Source organism: Euleptes europaea, chromosome 7 (assembly GCF_029931775.1).
Source record: "Euleptes europaea isolate rEulEur1 chromosome 7, rEulEur1.hap1, whole genome shotgun sequence".
NCBI classification, from domain to species: Eukaryota; Metazoa; Chordata; class Lepidosauria; order Squamata; family Sphaerodactylidae; genus Euleptes; species Euleptes europaea.
In genome coordinates this window covers 2,655,042-2,676,554 of record NC_079318.1, presented here as the reverse complement: position 1 = coordinate 2,676,554, position 21,513 = coordinate 2,655,042, and the positions used below count along the sequence as shown (strand labels likewise).

General features: G+C 41.2%; 2 protein-coding genes across 2 annotated transcripts in view; both read right to left on the bottom strand.

Moving 5' to 3' along the window:
- The window catches only part of ECT2L (epithelial cell transforming 2 like), a 60,048-nt gene extending 59,683 nt beyond the window's left edge, over positions 1-365 (bottom strand). Inside the window, exon 1 of the mRNA XM_056852532.1 lies at positions 297-365. Within this exon, the coding sequence (XP_056708510.1) occupies positions 297-365 (69 nt within the window). The remainder of the gene's footprint in view (positions 1-296) is intronic.
- A 411-nt stretch (positions 366-776) lies between these two features.
- CCDC28A (coiled-coil domain containing 28A) overlaps positions 777-21,513 on the bottom strand; it is a 98,531-nt gene continuing 77,794 nt past the window's right edge. Inside the window, exons 2-6 of the mRNA XM_056852539.1 lie at positions 19,038-19,198; positions 17,667-17,830; positions 4,142-4,296; positions 3,284-3,306; positions 777-1,099 (exon numbers count right to left, since the gene is read on the bottom strand). Coding sequence (XP_056708517.1) covers positions 1,045-1,099; positions 3,284-3,306; positions 4,142-4,296; positions 17,667-17,830; positions 19,038-19,195 — 555 coding nt within the window. The 5' untranslated portion in view covers positions 19,196-19,198 and the 3' untranslated portion in view covers positions 777-1,044. The remainder of the gene's footprint in view (positions 1,100-3,283; positions 3,307-4,141; positions 4,297-17,666; positions 17,831-19,037; positions 19,199-21,513) is intronic.

The following is a 21,513-nucleotide window of genomic DNA, read 5'->3' as shown; positions in this document are numbered from 1 at the left end:
AAGGCAGGGGTCTTTAGATTAGAGAGAAGACTGTTCTGTGCAAATTTGGTGTCATTATCTTTAAAAACAGCTGCCTCAGACCCTTGACTTGGTTCCCTATTTAAAATAACGGTTCCAAAATTCCAGAACGTGAATAAACAAAACACGGAGTTGAAGCCTGAACCAATAATGTCCTACCTGAAAACCAGAAATCACAGTGAAAAGTCTTCCCCTTGAATCCCAGATCCAAAATTATAACAATTTTTTTCTCAGCACATACCCCTACAGAGGAATGCCTACTCCCTTTATGAATCTACCTGAATATTGTGGACATCTTCTGAGACCCCTTCTTTGGCTGTTCCTCCACCTTCTGAGATTAGGGGCATGGCAACCCAGGAGAGGGCATTCTCAGTCATGGCACCAAAACTCTGGAACTCTCTCCCCAGGGAGACTTGTCTGTTCCCTTCTGTTACTGAATTCTGCCAGCAGCTGAAGATTTTAATGTTTTTTAAGATGTGATTTTATTATGTATGTTTTAATTTGTTAGCCACCTTGGTAGCCCTTATCAAGGCAGAATGCGGGGTACAAATTTTGTAAAATGAAAAATAAATTTTCTGAAGAAACAAGTCATACTCATCTTTAAAACAATTTTAATTGCAAAAATAAATTAAACATTCATTAAATGGACAGTATCACTGTCCAAACCCCCCCCCACTAAGCTGTGTTGATTTTCTGCACTGTGTGAAAGAGACAGCTACATCTATAACTAACTTAAGCAAGTCGAGCCAGTGTTATTAGAACTTAAATTTTATATGAAATTCCAGCTGATTTGAACAATGAGCATACAAATGTACTTTCAAGTATTCTCAACATTCTGTGTCGGATAAGGCAGTAATACAAAGCATAGCAGCAAGACATGGCCATTTAGTACTCTATACTCCAACCCTGGCACAGTTGCAGCATTCACATCTGCCAAGAGGAATGTATGCACAGATTCAGTTGCACTGGCTGCAGGAGACAGAGGAAGAGTGCACTGCAAATGAAGGTGACACCCAGAAACTGGTTTTAGCTTGTGCTGGTATTTGGAACTTCTTGAGCATCTGCTAAATGAAGTTTTTGTCTGCAATGAACAGTTAAGGAAACAGATTTCAAAGGGTTGAACTATACAAGCCCTTCTAACTTTTTAATATTACATGTACAGTGGGAGCAACTAGATTCAAGAGGCTGGTCAGGATTTTAGAGACATGGGAAAGCTCTACAGAAGATTGGCAGAGGCTGAGGCTCAGTGGTTAAGAACTGACAGGTGAAGGTTGTTGGTAAAAAGAGCTTATGTTTTGAAGGGGTTAGGTTTTGACAGTTACAGGAGAGTGAATTAAAGATCTGTGAGGAGATATCAGACCTTTGGGTCAAATTTCTTTGTTGAGGGAACGGAGTGTTACAGCATGTAACTCAGTTGAAACAGAGTACAGGTTGAGTATCCCCTAACCGAAATGCTTGGGATCGGTATTTTGGTATATTTACATAAACATAATTAGATACCTTGGTGATAGGACCCAAGTCTAAACACAAAGTTCTTTTACGTTTTATATATACTTTATATACTTAGCCTGAAGGTAATGTTATACAGTATTTTAAATAATTTTCTGCATGTGGAGCACCATGGGGAACCTGCCGTTGATGCGACTAGCCTGCACATGTGCTATTTTATTACCCTTTGTGGGCGCTCAAAAAGTTTTGGATATTGGATTTCCGGATAAGGTATACTCAACCTGTACTTTGTTGATATGTTATACCTGAAAGAGTTTTCTTGATGCATGTACAGTTTAAAATCTAACATCCTGCAACTCCTTGTTAATATTTACCCCAGTTTGTGTGTTTTTTCCTGTTCTTTGATTGTTTGCTTGCTTGTTCCTGTTTACTTTAAAAAGCAAACCATCTCATACCTCAATCATCAATCCAGGCTTGAGTGGACCTATCCCCTCAAATCCAGTTTTCTCTTTTTAATTACTGGATAATCTTACTGTGATGGGAAGGAAGATTCCAGTGGGGTAGTAACTAGCCCCCAGAAAATCCATCACACACATGTTCTCTCAATATTAATAAAATAATAAGAAATACTAAAACTCCCTTTCAGAACTACTGAGAGCATATGAGGTCTAAGGCATAAAGCAATGTTACCCATGCTCTTGAGCAGAGTAGGTAACACTGCCATTTGGACAAAGAGGAACTGAGGAGAGCCCACTTTATATTGATGCATACATAAAACTGAAGACAAATGGGGGGAGTGCAAGGGTGTTTGCAGAGAAGGAAAAATATTGAGAGGGAGGACAGAAAGTGAGAATACACATGACATCAGGATAAACACACTGCTTGAAGAAAACAGGATGTTATGAAAAGGTTTTGTGTATATTAAGACGGGAAAAGTACAAGACAAATTTAGGGGGCAGGGAAGTTTGAGAAAGAAATGGCAAGAAAAGAACTAAAATTAAAGAAAATACATTAATCAGCATTAGTATCCCAACATAAGTATCTTATCAAAGGTCTTTGAACATAAATACCTTATCAAGGGTCTTAGTATCCCAACATAAATATCTTATCAAAGGTCTCTGATTTACATTTGGTATTTGTAAAGTAGTTTATTCATAAAAAGCAAATTAGAGAAATATTTGGTTAATTATTTCTCACCTATTTCCCCTATTAATCTTTTTCACACAACTACTACGTATTTTCTCTCCTTACTGTGGCAGGCATTTAAATAATTTTATTGTTAACAAAACATTGTCACAGATGGGAGACCTCTGCACTGAGAACAAAGACATATTTCGTTTTTATCAAAGGCCACCTGCTCCCTGTGCTAAAAATAACCCATACTTCCCAAAGCCTCACATGACATTTTTTTCCTGACCATCCACTGCCACCACCTTGAGAACCCATAAATGCAGTCCTCAGATGAGTCATTTGTTTTGGCAATTGCTAATGCAAAGTTATTTCTAAAAAGGGGGAAATGTTTCAGATCTGAAGGCTGGAAATACTTTCTCAAGAGTTTTGAGCTGCTAAACTCATGCCCAGTTGTTTATTCTGTGTGAAAACTGCAGTTCACATTAAGTAAGATGTACAATTTGAGCAACTAACAGTGCAGTCCTAAGCAGGCCTGGTCAAAAAACCATCCATTGGGACTAACTCCCAGGAAAGTGTTTTAGGATGGCACTATAACATCCAACACACTTCTAAGTTCGTTGAAGTCAAAGGGCCTGCTTAGGATGGCATTGTAATACCTCTTTTGTCCATTTCAGAAAAAGGATACATAGAAGAATTCAGTTCTTCCAGCTGCAATACAAAGAAAGAGAAAAATACACATAGGCTAATACAGAAAATTGTGAATTTTCAGTGGCAGATATTTGTGACCATTGCAGAATTAAACCAGTGATGAGAGCCAAAGTTAATACTACCATACTAGATTCGGAACACTCCTGATTAAATCACAACTCATAAAGTCAGCATTGAAACATTTCCTCAAATTAGACATGGACAACACTAGACTCTGTTTCATAACTTTGTCCAGACGGCCAGATGTAGCAAAGTCTCAGCTGATCTACAATGGCTCCCAGTGTGCTTCTGGGCCCAATTCAAGGTGCTGGTGTTGATCTTCAAGGCCCTTTACAGCTTAGGACCAGAATACCAACTGCCTAACCACTAAGGTAATCTTTCAGGGCCCTGCTTTTGTGTGCCCCCACCTTCTGAGATTGGGTGGATGGCAATCCAAGAGAGGGCCTTTAGCCATGGAACCCAAACTAGGGAATTCCAGTTTGTCACGGTTTTCTAACCCAAAAACACTTTTTAGTTTTGTCTGGTGGTCCTTCAATGATCCCTTCTTCCTGACCTATACCTTAATTATTGTTTTATGTGCTTTTAATATATATTTTTGTTTTAGTAGTTTGTTTTTATAATGTTTAGTTTAACTGTTAGTTGTCTTGTCGGCCCCGAAGGGGCAGAAAGGCAGCACACAAATGTTGCAAAAAAAATAATTTAATGTAATTACTCCAGAACTGACCAGCGTTGAATGTTACAACTTTTTTGCCAACCTTTCCGTTTCTGCCTGATTTTTTTGCATGCAGATCTAGCTGTGTAGGGCAGTCAGTCTTCCTTCTATATTGATACTTACATCTGACAGCAATCTATCCAGGTTGGAATCACTAGCTACTTTTCTCTTGTCTTCAGGGAGTTCTTCCAACTCTCCATAAAGTTCCAGATTCAAACGTGCCAGCTTCTCCTGCATCCCTCGCACATGCTCCATTTGCTCAATGGAACATTCATTTCCTGAAGAAATCAAAGGGCCAGAGTTACTCTAAAGTCTGTTAGCGATAAAAGAAACCAATTCTGCCACTTGCATCAAAGAGCAAGAGTAGTGGCTCAGAAAAATCACATCAATGTATCCACTAAGGCTCCTCATTAACCATAAAATGAATATAGGTAATACAGTATCTTAATGCAAAACAGGCCTTCTGCCTTTCTATTAATTCCTGATACTATTCCAAATTGTTGGTGATCGTTACACAATTAGTGATTAAGTTCAGGCAGAAGGATTTTGTATAGCCACAGTTGTTGGATATTCCAACTTCATCCCATCCCCCACCGTTTACATTTGCATTAAGACTGTCTTCTAAAGCTTTCCACGATCATCCTAACCCTCCTCCCTAAACTTGTACTTCCTTAGGAGCGGCTAAGTGATCCTTCCACTCTGACAATCCCTATATCTTCTTACACTTTTGGGCTTTAAAGTTGAAGGGAAGACATGAACGCTGTGTCTTGATTTGTGAGAGATCAACTCTAACTTTCTGAGTGATCTTCCAGGTTTATTACACAGCAAAGTCAATTAGTAACAGGATCAATAAGTAACAAGGCAATGCAACATTCCATTCTTACATCAGAGTTTCGGGAAAGACATACAATCAGGTAAAAGGATTAGCTTTGGCTAGCACTAATTATTGACAGCAGAGTTTAGGCAAGCATCCTATCTAATAAACAAGATTAGCTTAGCAGTAATGATTTACAAGACTACGTGCCCAGTATCCAAAACTGGACTTTGACCAGGATGTATCAAGAGGTGAGATGCAGAAAGTTATTGCAAACAATGTCTTAGTGGCAAGGGTCTGCCCAGCTGCCACACAATGTCTGCAAGAATCTCTACATCTCACCTTTTTTATATTGCGAAAGCAATTTATATGCATATGGAAGGTGGTCCCTGGTTAGGTAGAGGACCTGGGGAGCAGGAAAAATAAATGCTTGCCTTGCTGAAATAAAGTAGGGATACATTGTAGAAAACAACAACTGATCACGCAAAGAAATAAGAAACAAAGGTCATACATATTAAAGCAACACATATTTTGTACTGATTCACAGCCTAATGATGCCTAAGAAGTCCAGAATGGCTGAATGAAATTCTTGCTGTTCATGATTTAACGCAGCAAGAGCGGTAGAGGTTGTATTAAGTGTTTTTGCTAAAGAACACGCAATGGCTGAGATTTGATGATAATTGTAAGTAGCTAAACCAGGCACACCTGCCAATGAGGTGGCCAGAGCAACATATTCAGTTTTTTATCAGGAAGTAAAATGGAAAATCGGCTAAGACAACATTGTACTGTCAATAAATTAGAAGGAACATAATTAAATGTTTGCTATCTACGTGTAAAAAATCATTCAGATGGCAAAGGAATATGGGCCTAATTAAAAGATACATTTTGAGGTTTATAACAGTTCCATTAAGCTTGCTTAAGATGGACACATCCTCCAGAAACCTTAGAGGAGGTACAATTTACCATGTGAACACAGAAAATGTTTTCATGTGAGGCAACAAAAGGAATATATAAAGACCAGGCATCTGCAAGGAATTTATAAGTAGGTGTTCCCCAATTAGCTTAGGGTAAGATATTGAATAGATCATTATGTTCAAACAAGTAAAAATGTGATACATTAGATACTATCATTAACATGATACACAAGATTGTCATTGAATTAGCAGTGAGCTAAGCAAACACAACAGCTACTAAATTTTCCAGGGTTTGTTCACAATCCTGGGGTTACAATGTCTTTTGAGCCTTATTGGTGAGAGTTCACATCCCCCCACGTCACTGGCAGAATGGGATTTTGTAGGCTCTGGTGCCATGCCATCTCGTGCTGGTTTCACACACCTGGACGGAACCCAAAGCTTACCCCCTGTGGGGATAAGCACAGTAGCATATCCTCGTTCCCATGTAGTTAAAGGGACAGGACCATGCCAGACAGGGTTAGACAACTGTTTATTAAAAAACCAATGGTTAAAGCAATTTCCGGGAAGAGCCAAAATGAAGCTCAACAGGTGTAAAATTCTGAAAATTAACAGTCAAATGATTAAGAGCAAATAAAACGTTGTTCAGTTGTGATTGTATCCACTTCTGATGTGAAGGCCCACATTTCATCCTTTTTAATTGTTTTTGTAGAACGATTTTTGGAGTGCAAAGGGGTACCACTAAATCTCCCGAATAAAACTGCCGATGGAAAGGCGTTTAGTCTAGCTAGCATAAAGGCTCTGCGGAGGGAAGGATCACTTAGAAAGTAGAAGTAATCCTGGAGGAGTCCAAAATTGGCAGAAAGACCCAATTTGGATGAAGAACAAGATAAAGGAGTTGCAGGCAGGATTGTTTGTCTTTCATGGTCAAGTAGTCTTTGCTTAATAACTCGGAAAATGGTTTGGCTGTCCAGCATCAATAAGTTGTCTATATCTAATCCCAAGGTTTTCAGTTTGTGTGGGATAAGCGTGAACCACTCTGTATCTGCAGCTTCTTTTAATAAAAAGGGAGTAAGACGATTTTCATTTGGAGAAAAATGAATCTTAATCCAGTATTTAAAAGTTGAGAGCCAAGCTTTGGTCTCTAAAGTCATCATTCCAGTTTCACTAAGGATAGATTGGAATGGGACGCAACTAGGAAGTCCTAGTATTTGGCGGAGGAAGGAAGTCTGTACAGTTCCAAATTTTTATTCAATGCTTCTATCCAGACAGGTATTCCATACAGTAGTTGCGCCAAAATCTTAACTGTAAAAACATGAATAGCTGCAGGTACATATTGGTTCCCTTTTAAGTAAAAAAATCGTTTAATCTGTGATGCTGAATATTTAGCTAAGTTGATGACATTATTTCTGTGATTTGTCCAAGTTAAATTGTAGTTAAAAGTGAGACCCAAATATTTAAAAGTCTTGACCTGCTCTATTGGTACATTGTCAGTGGACCATTTTGAAAGATGCCAGCTTTTGGTGAAAACTAGAATTTTTGTTTTGGCATAATTAATTTGCAATTTGTTATGTTTACAATAATCAGCGAACAGTTGTATAATAGCTGCTATTCCGTTTACTTGTAGACACTAGTTTTCTATATATACCTTATATATAGAAAACTAGTAGTTGCGGTAGTCCGAGAGCAGACACCTGAATGCTTAGAGATAGAACTTAGACACATTAGCGGCTAGAGGGGGGCACTCGATGAGAGCAGTGCCTTGAGGCATGGCAGAAAATAAAATCATTTAGGTGGAGAGAGCTGAACGCAGTCAGCCCTTCAAGTAGAAAGGACCTTGCAGGGAGAAAGCTAGCCAGAAGGGGCTGGCAGGGCATGCCAGGGCATGCATAGTACCATTAACTGAAGCCTGACTAAAAACTTTTACTTTTCTACCTTCCTTGCTTCCCAAAGAATGAGAGGTACTTTTTGGTTGCTAAGAACCAGGCAGAAGACTAAATGATAAAAACCAGTTACAGTTGGCAGGATCGGCATCCTAAAGTAGGTTGACATAATTAATCAAGGCTACATATTATAAAACAAATCGAAAAAGGTGTCTCTCTCACACACTGCTAGAGGAGAGAAAGCAAGATTACTGAGGGGTTCTTTAGAGGAACCCCAGCATATGTGAAGTTAAAACAAAGGTGTATTCAAAAGGGAAAGAAAACAAGAAATAAACTGATGTGGTAAACAAGGGTTCGTGGGAGGAGAGAGAGACCTGAGATCGTTATTTCAAGAAAACAGTTTATTTGCAGCTGCTGACTCAGAGGCCCTAATGGGCAGAAATCTCTGAGCCCCGATTATACTGAGGGAGAGATATTTATCCAAATTCAAGGTGTGACAACCCATCAACATTCAGGGTAGGCTGATAGCACTCCAGCCATCGAGGCGGCAGTAGAGTAACAGTTTCACCCAGTTCTTGTTATGGTTTACTGTAACCCTCTGTGACTCTTGCCCCAGTTACTAGCACACAGACACACACAGAGAGAGATATCCTGCCCAGCAACAAGCTATTCCCTTGCTGTCCTAATACATTTCAATACATTTACAGAAAGGAAAAGAGATTATTACCAATTGCTAAATCAGTGGATCTTCCATAGTCAGGGGAGTCTACCTTGCTGTCTCAAACAAAGAAAAATTCAAATGGGGTTGCCTCCCCCCCCCCATATCCCGGATGGCCTTTTTGGGATGGCACATGAAGGAATGAAGGGGTAGGGTCAAGGCAGTTTATAGCAATAGCCTATGGTTAAAAAAAACACTTAAAACAAGTAAAAATACTTACCAAGAAGGACAGAGTGTACAAACTTGACAATAGCTTTCCAAAATAGAAAAGGGCAGATTAAAAAAAAACTTGTGTTGCCGGTTGGCTGAACATGACAAAGAGGCATGGTGCCCATGAGCATGTACAGAGTGCCATATGGTAAGGCAGCCACAACTGTGGTAATAAAACAAAACCCAATTTGACACCTTTCCAAAATAGAACAAAAATTTCCAAAATAAAGCTCTTCCTTAGGCGTCATGTGTAATTTGCAAGCAAACGTGAAAGGTTCCTATAGGAGAAGGAATGGGGCTGAGAGCAACAAAAAGAGTGCAAAGAGACTGCATCTCTGTGCATGTGCAGAGTGCAGTTGAGGACAGTGAGCGGCACAAACAAAAGACTGCTGAGGGCTTGTGATTGGAGCTTGTGTCTGAGAGGTGGGGGCTGTGTGCATTTAAATTCCAAGGCTCCTGCTCGCCAAAGCCTGTGGACCGTGACTGGAGATCTGTAGGTGAGTATAAAATCTTTTTATCTTAGAAGAGTAACTCTCTCCATCCGGTTGGAGTACTGAGCAACTTGAATATCTATGTGAATTAGCAGCAGGTAGCTGCAGGGCAAGGAACTTCGGCACTCAGTTCTTATTTGGTATAGGAAGAGTGCAAGAGAGTAAAGGGCAGGGTTACAACACCAAAGAATAATATAATAAATTAATTAATAAAATACCAGTTATGAAGGAAGAAAGCCAGCAGGGGTCGGGGGGCTATCCAGTGTACTGCATGGAGTGTCACATGTATGATTATCTGCCTGCTGGACAGAAGTCGTGGGTGTGCGCTAGGTCCAGGGAGCTCCTGGCTCCCAGGAAGCGAGTTCACTTCCTCGAGGCCAAGGTAGCTCAACTGGATGAGCTGAGGCAGGCAGAGAGAGAGGTGACTAAGGACTCCGGGGATGAAATAGTCACATCCCAGTCCCAAGGTGACGGCAACCTGCCAGTCACGGATGATGGAGCTCTTGGGGAAGGAGGCCATCTCACGGAGGTAGGGGAATGTGGTACCTTAGAAGGGACCTCTTCCTTGGTGGATGAACAGATATCCTCTCGTACCGAGGATATGCCTCAGAGGGGAGGGGGGCTTCTTGTAGTGGGGGATTCAATCCTTAGGAATGTAGATAGCTGGGTTTCTGGTGGGTGCATGGACAGCAGGGTGACTTGCCTGCCTGGTGCGAAGGTTGCGGACATTACCCGTCATATAGGTAGTCTGGTAGGTAGTGCTGGGGAGGAGCTAGTAGTTGTGGTGCATGTTGGCACCAACGACGTGGGGAAATGTAGTCCAGAGGTCTTGGAATCCAAATTTAGGTTGCTAGGCAGGAGACTAAAAGCCAGGACCTCCAAGGTAGCTTTCTCAGAAATGATACCTGTTCCACATGCAGGACCAGCTAGGCAGGCACAGTTGGTGAGTCTCAATGCGTGGATGAGACGGTGGTACAGGGAAGAGGGCTTTAGATTTGTAAGGAACTGGGCAACATTTTGGGACAAGCCGGGCCTATACAAAAGGGATGGGTTCCACTTGAACCAGGATGGAACCAGACTGCTGGCACGTAATATAAAAAAGGTGGCAGAGCAGTTTTTAAACTGAACCTGGGGGGAAAGCCGACAGGAGCTGAGAAGCATCTGCTTCGGGCAAACTCAGTGCACATGGACAAAGGGAAAATTTCTTCAGATTGCCCACATGGAAATTACTTGGACATGAAAGGGAATGGGGAAAAATGATGGATAGCCACTTAAAGATGCCCAAAGGCACATGCCAGGCAAGTCGAAAGAGAAACAATGTGGAGGTGTTTCTATGCTAATGCTAGAAGCCTCCAAGCAAAAATGGGGGAGTTAGAGTGCATGGTTTTAAGGGAAAACATAGATATAGTGAGCATTACAGAAACCTGGTGGAGGGGAGAGAACCAGTGGGATACAGTCATCCCTGGTTACAAACTGTATAGAAATGACAGGGAAGGCTGTATTGGAGGGGGTGTTGCTATGTATATCAACAATATCAAGGAAGGCATAGTGTCTAATAAGCTAGAGACCATAAAAGGGGCAGACTCGTCCACAGAATCCTTATGGGTGACGATTCCGGGCCCCAAAGGAGATTTAGTACTGGGCAAGTTCTATCGGCCCCCTGACCAAATGGCTCAGAGTGATCTTCAGATGGAGAATGAAATTAGGGAAGCATGTAAAGGTAATGAAGTAGTAATAATGGGAGACTTCAACTTCCCTTATTGATTGGATAAATGTATGCTCCAGTCAAGCCAAAGAGATAAATTTTTTAGACATCCTAAATGACTGTGCCCTCGAACAGTTGGTCATAGACCCAACCAGAGGGGAGGCGATCCTGGATTTAATACTCTGTGGTGCTGCCAGTGATTTAGTGCGGGATGTGGATGTAGTTGAGCCAGTTGGCAATAGTGATCACAATGGCATCAAATTTAATTTATATGTAAGTGGGAAAGTGACTGGGAAATCTCACACAATTACCTTTGACTTTAAAAGAGGGAACTTCTCTAAAATGAGAACTGGTAAAGAGGAAGTTGAAAGGAACAGTTAGGAGGGTTAAATCTCTTGAAAAGGCTTGGGGGTTACTCAAGTCCACATTACTAGAGGCTCAGCTAGCTTGTATACCGCAGGTCAGGAAAGGTAGTAATAAGTCCAAGAGGTCACCACTATGGCTAACAGGCAAGGTGAAGGATGTGGTGATGGCTGCCAGCTTGGAGGGCTTTAAGAGGGGAGTGGACATATTCATGGAGGAGAGGGGTATTCATGGCTGTTAGTTGGAATGGATATTAGTCATGCTGCATACCTATTCTCTCTAGTATCAGAGGAGCATGCCTATTATTTTGGGTGCGGTGGAACACAGGCAGGATGGTGCTGCTGCATTCGTCTTGTTAGTGGCTTCCTAGAGGCACCTGGTTGGCCACTGTGTGAACAGACAGCTGGACTTTTTTTTTCCCCATACTAATTAAACAGTATTCAACAATCAATGTAAGTAAGCATCAAGGTGTAGATTCCAGTAAAAAATTGTTGAAAATACATATATATAGATAAAATATGAGGACTTCCCCTACACCTCCCTCAATCTTGTCATTTATTTGTAATCTCCTTTGTTTAAAATTCTAATCTTAATATTACAAACATTTATAAGAGATTGTTCTTTATTTAATATTACTCATAATCTTAGTGGTCACTATTTCGATTATAACAATTTTCTATATTCAAGTGCAGAGGGGAAAAAGAGAGAGAAAGAATAGAAAACACTATTTTATAATAAAAAATGGATTCGATAATAGGTATCATTTTTTAAATTCCTTTAAGAATAAGTATCATTAACTCCTCCATTTCTCCCAGACATCTGATAGATATCTATTATGTTAATGTCATTAATTATTCTGTCAAAGCCAAGCCATTAATCAGTCCGTTTTAGTTAAATCCCAAGAAATCTAGACCCTTTGAACCAACCTCTTTATTCTGAATTTCGAAGAGCATCCTTGGAAATTGTTAGTACAGTTCTCTCTGCAGAAATTGACGAGTGATAGTTGATCTGCGGTTTAGTTTCTTCCATCCCTAAGGTGAAAAGAAAAATCCCGGTGTTTCCAGCTTTTCGCCCTTTTAAGTTCTCCCAGTTAACATTGAAGAGTTCATCTGGTAGATTACAGAAACAAAAGTCAAAGTCTCTTACATTCATATCCATTGTTGTCAGCTGAATTGGTTCAATTTCTTCTTGCAGATGTATATCCTTTGGTTGTCCATTGTAGCGCTCCAGCTCCTTAGCAGAATTTAATTCTTCTTTTGATGGTTTGTCATTTGGAGAGCTTTCTTCTCCCATCTCCGATCTCAATGTAGTAACTTGGTCTTTTATATCCTTGAGATCTTCCAAAATTACATCCAGTTTCCGGTTGAAAAGTTTGTATATGTTGTTTGTCAGAGAGAGTAGTCGATCCATCTGTTTAATCACACTTTCCATGGTTGCTGCTTCTAATAGCTCTGTTGAAATTTAATTGGTAAAGTTCAGACAGGTATATCACCAGTTCCTGTGTTGTGGGTAGTAAAGAAATGTTGCGGGGGGCAGGATGTAAAGTCGCAAGCCTGCCGTTACTTCCTTTTGCCCAGGAACTTGGGAGATATTTGCCAGTTACACAGTAATGCCACACTTCCAGTCTCAAATTCCGTGGTGTTCTCGTGATAGCAGACAGTAGCAGATGCTTCCGGATAAGATGTGGCTTGAAGACTTGTTTACTCAGAAAGCGTCTTCCCGGAAATGGGGGGGAAATCTCCTCCTCCCTCCCCTTTGCACATCTCAGTATCTGATTGGTGGCTGTAACGTCATTCAAAGAGTCCCGATTGTTTTGTCTACCCACCGATCAGTTTAATAAAAATCCTGCCAGTTTATCCAGTGTTTTTAATTTTTAAAGAGTAATCCAAAGATCAGATGGGGAGATACAGATTCAGTAGGTATTTTTTCCTCCTTCAAGACTTCCAGATCCAGGTAAAACAAAAGGATTCTTGTAACTTACTCAGATTTTAGAAGAGTAGGTATTCTTGCTTCTGTATTGTTGCTTAGATGGTAGTAGATAGGGGAGATCTGAGCCTGATTCCAAAGAGACGTTCGAGGCAATGGTTTCCCCTCAGGCCAGGCGGGACCTCGTCCAGGATTCAGAGAGTCGTCAGAAGGCTCTCTCAGCAAAACTGGGGGTCAAACCGCACTTAATAGGCAGCAGGGGTAGTCCTGCTTCCCGGTCCACTATTTAGGATCGGGTAGGGGTGCAGGATTGCACCCCAGATTCGAACGATTCTTGATTCCCTCAGGAGCTCCCAAGAGACGTGGTGCTCAGATCAGCATCCCTAGCGGAAGTCAACAGACTGCTGGACTTGATGGGCCTTGGTCTAATCCAGCAGGGCCTTTCTTATGTTCTTAGAAGCTCAGAGGCTGTTTCCTCCCTCACAATTCTTGACAACTGGAAATGCATGCCGAGTGCCAATTAATTTTAGAATTAAAAAAAACCTTTCATCAACATTCCTATCAAAAAATCCTTCAATTTTTACTTTCCCAAATACCTTCTTCTGCATACATAATTTTTACACACTGTACCCCTTGATTTTTATCAGAATATAGGCAAGAGGGGGTGGAGAGCAGAACTTACTGGACTCTCCCCTGCCCCTTTTAATTTTCTTAACTAAGAAAAGATGGCAAGGGCCACCTCCAACACAATTTCTAAAAATGCAATCAACAGTTTTCAATATATGCAAAATGAAACAGAATGGGGTAATCATATTACTGCGCAGTAATATACACAAAAAGTAAATAAAGAGCATAACTTATATTCTATACTTAAACTATAATGCAAAATAAGCAGGTTAAAAGAGACTGAGATAACTTTCCTAAAATTAATATCACACAAGAACTGTAGCAAGACTGTTAATCCATGGTACCTTAAGGATTAACAAAACCTACTTAGGAATGCAAGAATTTTTTCTTCTTCCAATTTTGTTACTTTTCTACGCAAAACGCGTTATTAATTTTCTTTGTGACTGACATTAAAAAGCTGGCCAGGCCTTTGAAATGCCATTCACTCATTTTGTTCCAAATTAGCATTCTAGATGCTACAGATGCATATGTGGTTTTCCTGGTTGAATATATGTAATACTATTTTCCTGCAAGGAGAAAACACATTACATAACTATTTCCTTTGTGCCAGATAGACTTCTCTGAACCAGGGAGGTTTCACTACAACTGTAAACCATGACTAAACTCTACACATTTTGAACATTAGACAAAAGTTAGATTAGAAAGGACAAAAACAAACTTCCTCACTGAGGAGGCGGCTCAATTTCCTTTATGAACCTGTAAAGAAAGGATTAAACACTGGCTGGTTTTGGTATAAATCCTCCTTCTACAGAGGAGGCGAAACGGCTTTTCTTTTCTATTTTCCTGGGTGCTCTTCCCTAGCTTAGGGAGGCAGTATTCTCTCAGAACATAGCTAAAAACTAAACATTAACTTCTTAATCATTAATCAGAACATAGGGTTTCATTTCCTTCCAGTTTGCTATGAGCGGTTTGAAGCAAAGAGGAATGGAGAAAAAACAAAAGAAAAAGAGGGGGGAAACATACACACACGCATTCACTCATGCAAAGGGAGAAGACGAGGGACATTTCAAAAATTGAGAATATCCCAAGTTAGTTCCAGCATGAGGCTTGGAACAACATTTTTGCTTAGAATGGATTCCAATGGTGTTTGACTGTACTTTTAAAGTTACTTTAGTTCAATCTCGCATTCTGGCGCTCGTGGGGTTATAGGAGGTCAGGTATTAGTAAGCTTGCATCGAGCTCTTCTCCGTTGGGGAAGACGCTGCTGGTTCCTTTTGTCAATTGAGGGAACTGGGATCCTCTGTTGTCCGGTCATTTGGGGGCAGACAGTAGAGTTCCATATGATTTTTGTCCTGAACCATGATTTGCTCATGTAAAGACCGGATTGTGGCCTTTGAATTGTTTAGTTCCTGCTGCAGGGAACCGATTCTGCCTAGGGCAGCCACCATTGCTCCTTTTACCTGATTTAATTCTTTTTGTGTTTCAAGGAGAGCGTGAGACAATTCACTCCTATCCTTTACTAGTTCACTTTCTACTGATTTTTGTCCCTCATTTTCACATATGCTGTCTTCTGATTTCTCACACATTTCCTGGCACTTAGGTTGAGAGGTTTCACAGTGCTTATTGAAAGCACCAGTTGCCCGGGATCTAACTGGGTCACTTTTGCCAATATTGTACCCTGAAAGACCATCGGGGAATCGACCCAACTTCGGCAGCCATTTCTTTAATTTACTGTGGCTGGGGCCACTGTTCAATTTCTTTGCCATGGTAAACTATAGCACAGGGAAAGGCGGGATCGTTCTGGCTGATCCGTGTAAGGCAAAAATGTTTCTCAATGAAGAAAAAAGGAAGGAGTTTGAGCCTGAGCTGCACTCTTTGGACTAAAAACGCTACCTGTGGGTATTTCAGAGCGGCAGGGGAAGAGATGTTGCCCTGTTTATTTTCACAGCAAAGGAGGGGGGTATGAGGCAATCAGGGCTCTTTGGATCTCTAAATTGCTGGCTGTGGGTTAGCAGCTCAGCGTGGAAGGAGGTTCAAGGATTCAAACTGAGCTATAATCACTACAATTCCAAATTAGATACTTTTGCAAGCACTCTTCTTTTCTCTGGGTGTCGTTACAACCCAGGGCCCGTTTAACTTAGGAGGGAGAGAGAGAGCGCGTACTGCCCCTTCTCCTCTCCTCTCCTTCTAGTTCTTAGGATACCGTAGTGGCGTGCTCTCGGTTCCTTTTTCCCAGTCTCCCAATCTTAAGGATCCTTGCTCGGGGTACCAAGGACACTGCTCCCTTGCTTCTTGAACCAGCCAAGAAATCTGTGAGCATGAAGCTCAATTCTTCCCTATGCCTCCATTGTGCAGCTGCTTCCATTGTGCAGCAGACACGGAGGAGCTCATACTTACCTGGGATTCTGTAAACAGAATGAAAAGGTGCACCTTGAAGCCCTCGTCAGGCGTGGTAAGTAGGCTTGCAGAAGGTCCCTGTTCGCGACGCCAGATGAAGGGAAGACAAACTCTGTGTCTTGATTTGTGAGAGATCAACTCTAACTTCCTGAGTGATCTTCCAGGTTTATTATACAGCAAAGTCAATTAGTAACAGGATCAATAAGTAACAAGACAATGCAACATTCCATTCTTAAATCAGAGTTTCGGGAAAGACATACAATCAGGTAAAAGGATTTGCTTTGGCTAGCACTAATTATTGACAGCAGAGTTTAGGCAAGCATCCTATCGAATAAACAAGATGATTAGTTTAGCAGTAATGATTTATAAGACTACGTGCCCAGTATCCAAAAGTGGACTTTGACCAGGATGTATCAAGAGGTGAGATGCAGAAAGTTATTGCAAACAATGTCTTAGTGGCAAGGGTCTGCCCAGCTGCCACACAATGCCTGCAAGAATCTCTACATAAAGTGATTCATGTAAACTGTCTCGACTGATGGATTAAAATCTGACACAAGGACAAACCAGGAGGAAAGCTATTTAAGTCTCTCTCTGTCTGTATAAAGACCAGCTATAATACAGTTTTTCTCTGAGATAATTCACAGTGGGTAGCCATGTTAGTCTGTCTGCAGTAGTAGAAAAGAGCAAGAGTCCAGTAGCACCTTAAAGACTAACAAAAATATTTTCTGGCAGGGTATGAGCTTTCGTGAGCCATGAAGTGAAGAAGTGAGCTGTGGCTCACGAAAGCTCATACCCTGCCAGAAAATATTTTTGTTAGTCTTTAAGGTGCTACTGGACTCTTGTTTTTTTCTCTGAGAGGGAGAGTTTAAAAAAACCCCTAAATATAGCCTAGAGACTGGATACTGTGGAATATCTGTGTTAGGGTGTAGGCTGTCTTAAACTTGATTCCTATTATAAGGATCTGCAAAAACCCAAGCACAGCAAAACAATAGAGTATTCTGACAGTCCGGAAAGAGTTCAGATCAACTCAAGACAATTCTACTATGCCACATAATCAACTAATCTCAGAAGTTACACAGCTCTCAGAAGTTACACAGGTATTATTACTAGTATTTACACAGTTATGATAGATGCCATAACCAGCATGAGTAACCACGCTAGAAACCCAATATAGCACATTTGCTCCCATGTTACAGGGTCATTAATTAATTCGTTTAGAAAATTTATATGCTGCCTCTCTGGAAAGCTTGAAATACGACAATAAGTATGCAAATATGAAAGACTCATTCATGTCATCAGTTAATTTGATAACGCACAATCCTCTACAACTATGTGAATACACTGAATACAACCTGGTACTCACACATCTGTCCTGGTATGAACCCATGAGCCAGCTTTGCTCTTCTCAGTGCCTGTTACCATCCCATCCCTCTATGCTGCACTAAGATCTTTCAATACTATTGTAACCAAGGTCCACCAACTTATTCTGTCTTCAGAGATTACCACCTCAGGTGTGTGTTCTTTCAGAGAACTGGGTGAAATACATATTTGTACTGGGAAGAACAAGTTGCTTGGGAGAAAAGGAAGTGGGCCACAAAATTACCAAATGCTTGAAGTTTTCCAGAGTGGAAGTCATTCAGAAGATTCAGAAGCCCTTTCTCCATCTCTTGAACATCTGATACATCTGTAAGAAATGAGTGCTGGATTGGAGCCGACTGTGCGCCTTTGCATTCTGCTCCAAGTGGTTTAGCTCTCTCTTTTATGCCTCTGAGGAGAAGATTGATATTTAAAATTATGATGAAAACATAGGTTTTCCAGCTTGTTGTTAAATTGAATAATCATTGTATTCAAAAAGACTTTAAAACGAATCACCTCACATGGTCGAGGATGCATTTCCCACAACCAACCTGGGGAGGAGTCAGGGCTAAGCCCTGCCTTCACAACGACATAGCCAGGTAATGCCCCCCATCATGGGCTTCTCAGCTGTGCCTTCGTCCAATTTTGAACCACTGCTCAGCTTTGAAGAATGAAAAGGGAGGCTTCCAGGTTGTGTGGGGGGGGGGGCGGCTGGTGTGATCATCAAAGCCTTTGTGTGGACACACAGGGGTGGGGCAGCAGAAAGCAGTATAGGGAATGCTGATGCTGTCCCTGACTGCCTCCACCTTGCTTGCTGCTGGTTACACAGAGGGGATTAATCTTCCTGCCCCCTCATGGGCCAGTATTCTTCCAGAGAATAATCAAAATGGTTGGTACAGACCACCTCAGAAATTCTGAAAATGTGTAGCATCTGCAGCTAAACAAGTGCACACAGATCTAATCAAAATCATATTCTTCATATAAGATACACAGGTTTTGTTGGGGGAAAATATTGATTTTGGGTATTATTAACTTTACCAGTAGAATTTAGGCACAGGATTAAAACATTTCTATTTACTCAGGTATTTTAGATTAATATTGTACTATTCTATGCCTTTCTTTTTTAAACATTCCAGGTTGGGAATAAGATTGCTTCTGTTACTGTTATTTTAGAGGTTTTAAGATTGTATGCTTGCATATATCCTTGGCAGCCCTGCTGCAGAAATGTAATAGATCATTGCAGTAGTGCTGCTCTAATGAAGTATATTATTTACAACTCTTCTCAATGAGTAACCTGTTATTCCATCCCTCCTTGAAAATTGCAGCCCTCAGATTTGTAGGTTTGCCATCTGTTCCTTAGTTCAACGAACTATTCCTTGTTTAACTATTTCAGAAATACTCTTGGAAAAAGAAGCAGAGCTCCCAAACTGCAAAAGCAACTTTAGAATATACCATCCTTATACTATATTAATAAAGTACCGCTAATATTCTGATACCTGTGAAAGGTCATTTTCTTATGGGTTCCCAATGTGTGTTTTTTTTATACTGGAGCTTTTTGAATGACAGCCCTGTGTCAATTTTGTAGGCTTTGATTGCAGGCAACATATGAGCCTCTTACCTTTTCAGCTTTGGTTTCTGCAAAGGTGGCTGTGGTGCAGGGTTTGAAAAGGCAGTACTTTTACTAGGAGGCAAAGAACTTTTCTTACTGCTGACCAACTGAGTGACATGAGTGGTGGATGTTTTGGGACTCCTCCTCTTGGTTTTTCTTTCTTCCATTCCAGAGTAACAGTTGGTAATATAGCATATGCTTTTCTTTGTTATGTGGGGGGGGGGGGAGAGAGAGAGAGATGAAAGAATATTTGTGCCAATGAAAAGGAAAGTTAAATAACAAGATATAAATATAAAAAAACAAAAGTGTTTCAAAAACTCCAAGGATACTTTGAAAGCTCACTCAATCAGCACTTTATAGTCTGAAATTCTATGTTCACCCAGAAATAGTCTCTACAAGTTCAAATAGTTTTACTCGCCAGTAAGCATGGACAAAATTGCAGGTTTAGCATTGCAAACTCTGGGTAATTAAGACCTCTATTGGGAGTTCCTGATTCATAGGGTCGCCATGAGTCAGAAACGACTTGAGGGCACTTAACACAAACATACAAATTAAAATAATCAAAGCACTGCAGAAAATATACAACATCAAAAAGCAACTTAATAGCACTCCCCATGTTAGCTATCCATTCTGGCTAATTTACAACTGATTAACAGTTAACATTGCATTTTTGAGATCTTATCAAAGTTAATTTGTAGAAGTAACTAGCTGCAAATAAAAATTCCACAACTTGATAACAATGAGCTGTCAATGCCTGATAACTGTGTACAGTCAAACTGCTGGTTTCAGGTAAGATTATAAGGGAGCAGAGGGGGGGGGAATGATAAAATTGACACAGATTTTCTCAAAAATCTAATTTGATTTACAGTTTATACTTATAATTAACAGAATTACATCCTTTCAATAAGAGTGACACATCAGAGGATGCTCAAATTCTCTTTTGCTGCCTTCAAACTATTTAATTACCAAACATAGTTTACTGATGTTGGGGGGTTGTTGCTACCCATTTAAGTTTGCAGGCAGTAGGTTCAGGGCAGACAAAAGAAATAATTTCTTCACACAACCACATGGTTTTAAGGATTAGCATGTTGGACTAGGATCTGAGACCCCACTCAGCCATGGAAACATGCTGGGTGACCTTAGGCCAGTCATGCGCTCTTTGCCTACCTCACAAAGTTGTTGTGAGGACACAGCGGAGGAGAATGATGTAAACTGCTTTGGATCCCCACTGGCAAGAGAGGTCAGGTATCAATGAATGAATAAACAAACACATGGAATTCACTGTCACAAAATGTAGCGACGGTTAGCAGAATGGGTGGATTTAAAAGGGGATGAGATGTGTTCATGGAGGTGCCGTAATTCAAACAGCTATTCATTCATTATACCTGGCAATCAAATACTGTCAAAGAGAGTCTGAGAATACTCTGATATGCCATTTCTTAAAACGAATTAATAAAAAAAACAAGCTTTAATCAGATTCGCAGCTATTTATTAACAGCAATAAGCCATCATGATTAAATGGAACTTCCATGATCAGTGGCAGTGTAGGTTTCTGAATGCGAGACGCCAGGGGACTTTCAGGGTGGGCCACTGCAGGAAACAGGGTGTTGGAGTAGGTGGATCTGAGGTCTGGTTCAGAAAGACCCCATCCCCCCCCCTTCTCATGCTGTTAGGTAACACAACTGACAGACGGTCGGTCCGCCCAGCGCTCCTCTCTAGCAAACCGCTGTTCTTTCCAAGGGGGGAAACAATCTTAACGATTAACAACAACAACAACAGAAACCGCGGGAAATCCAACCCACCTTTACCTGCGGCCTCCCATTTGCCCGGCCTGCAGCGCCCGCGTTGACGGAAGCAGGGACACCTTCGTCACGTGCCTATTTGGAAGGCCTCGTGAGTACACGTCAGGATCACGTGACACGCAGGAGGGGGCTTGTGGGGCTTGTAGTGCGACTGCGGCTTCGACCGGGAAAGGGCTTCTCGCAGGGACGAATAAAAAAAAATACAACTCCCACAATCCTCCGCGGAAAGGGAGCGGAACAAGAGGCGGGTTTTTTGTGTGAACGAACTGAGAGGAGGAGGAGGAAATGGAGAAGCGCCGCCCGCCTACCCAGGATCAGCCCCCCCCCTCTGCAAGCTGCGCTGATAGGGCGCTTCGTTTGTCCTCGTGCTAACTGATTGGTGCGGAATTTGCATCGGCGCCAAATATGGAGAGGAGGGGCGGGCCTAGATATGAATTCCAGCTGAATGAATGGACAAAGCGCGCAGTGGAAGCGAACGTCAGGTGACGTAGCTACGCTTCTTAAAACATTTTTGCATTCACTTAAAAACCAGAAAGCGTTTCGTTAATAAGCCTGAGAAATATTCTAATATATTTCCTGGTAGCTAGGGTTGCCAACCTCCAGGTGGTGGATGGAGACCTCCTGCTATTGCGACTGATCCCCAGGCGACAGAGATCAGTTCACCTGGAGAAAAGGGCCGCTTT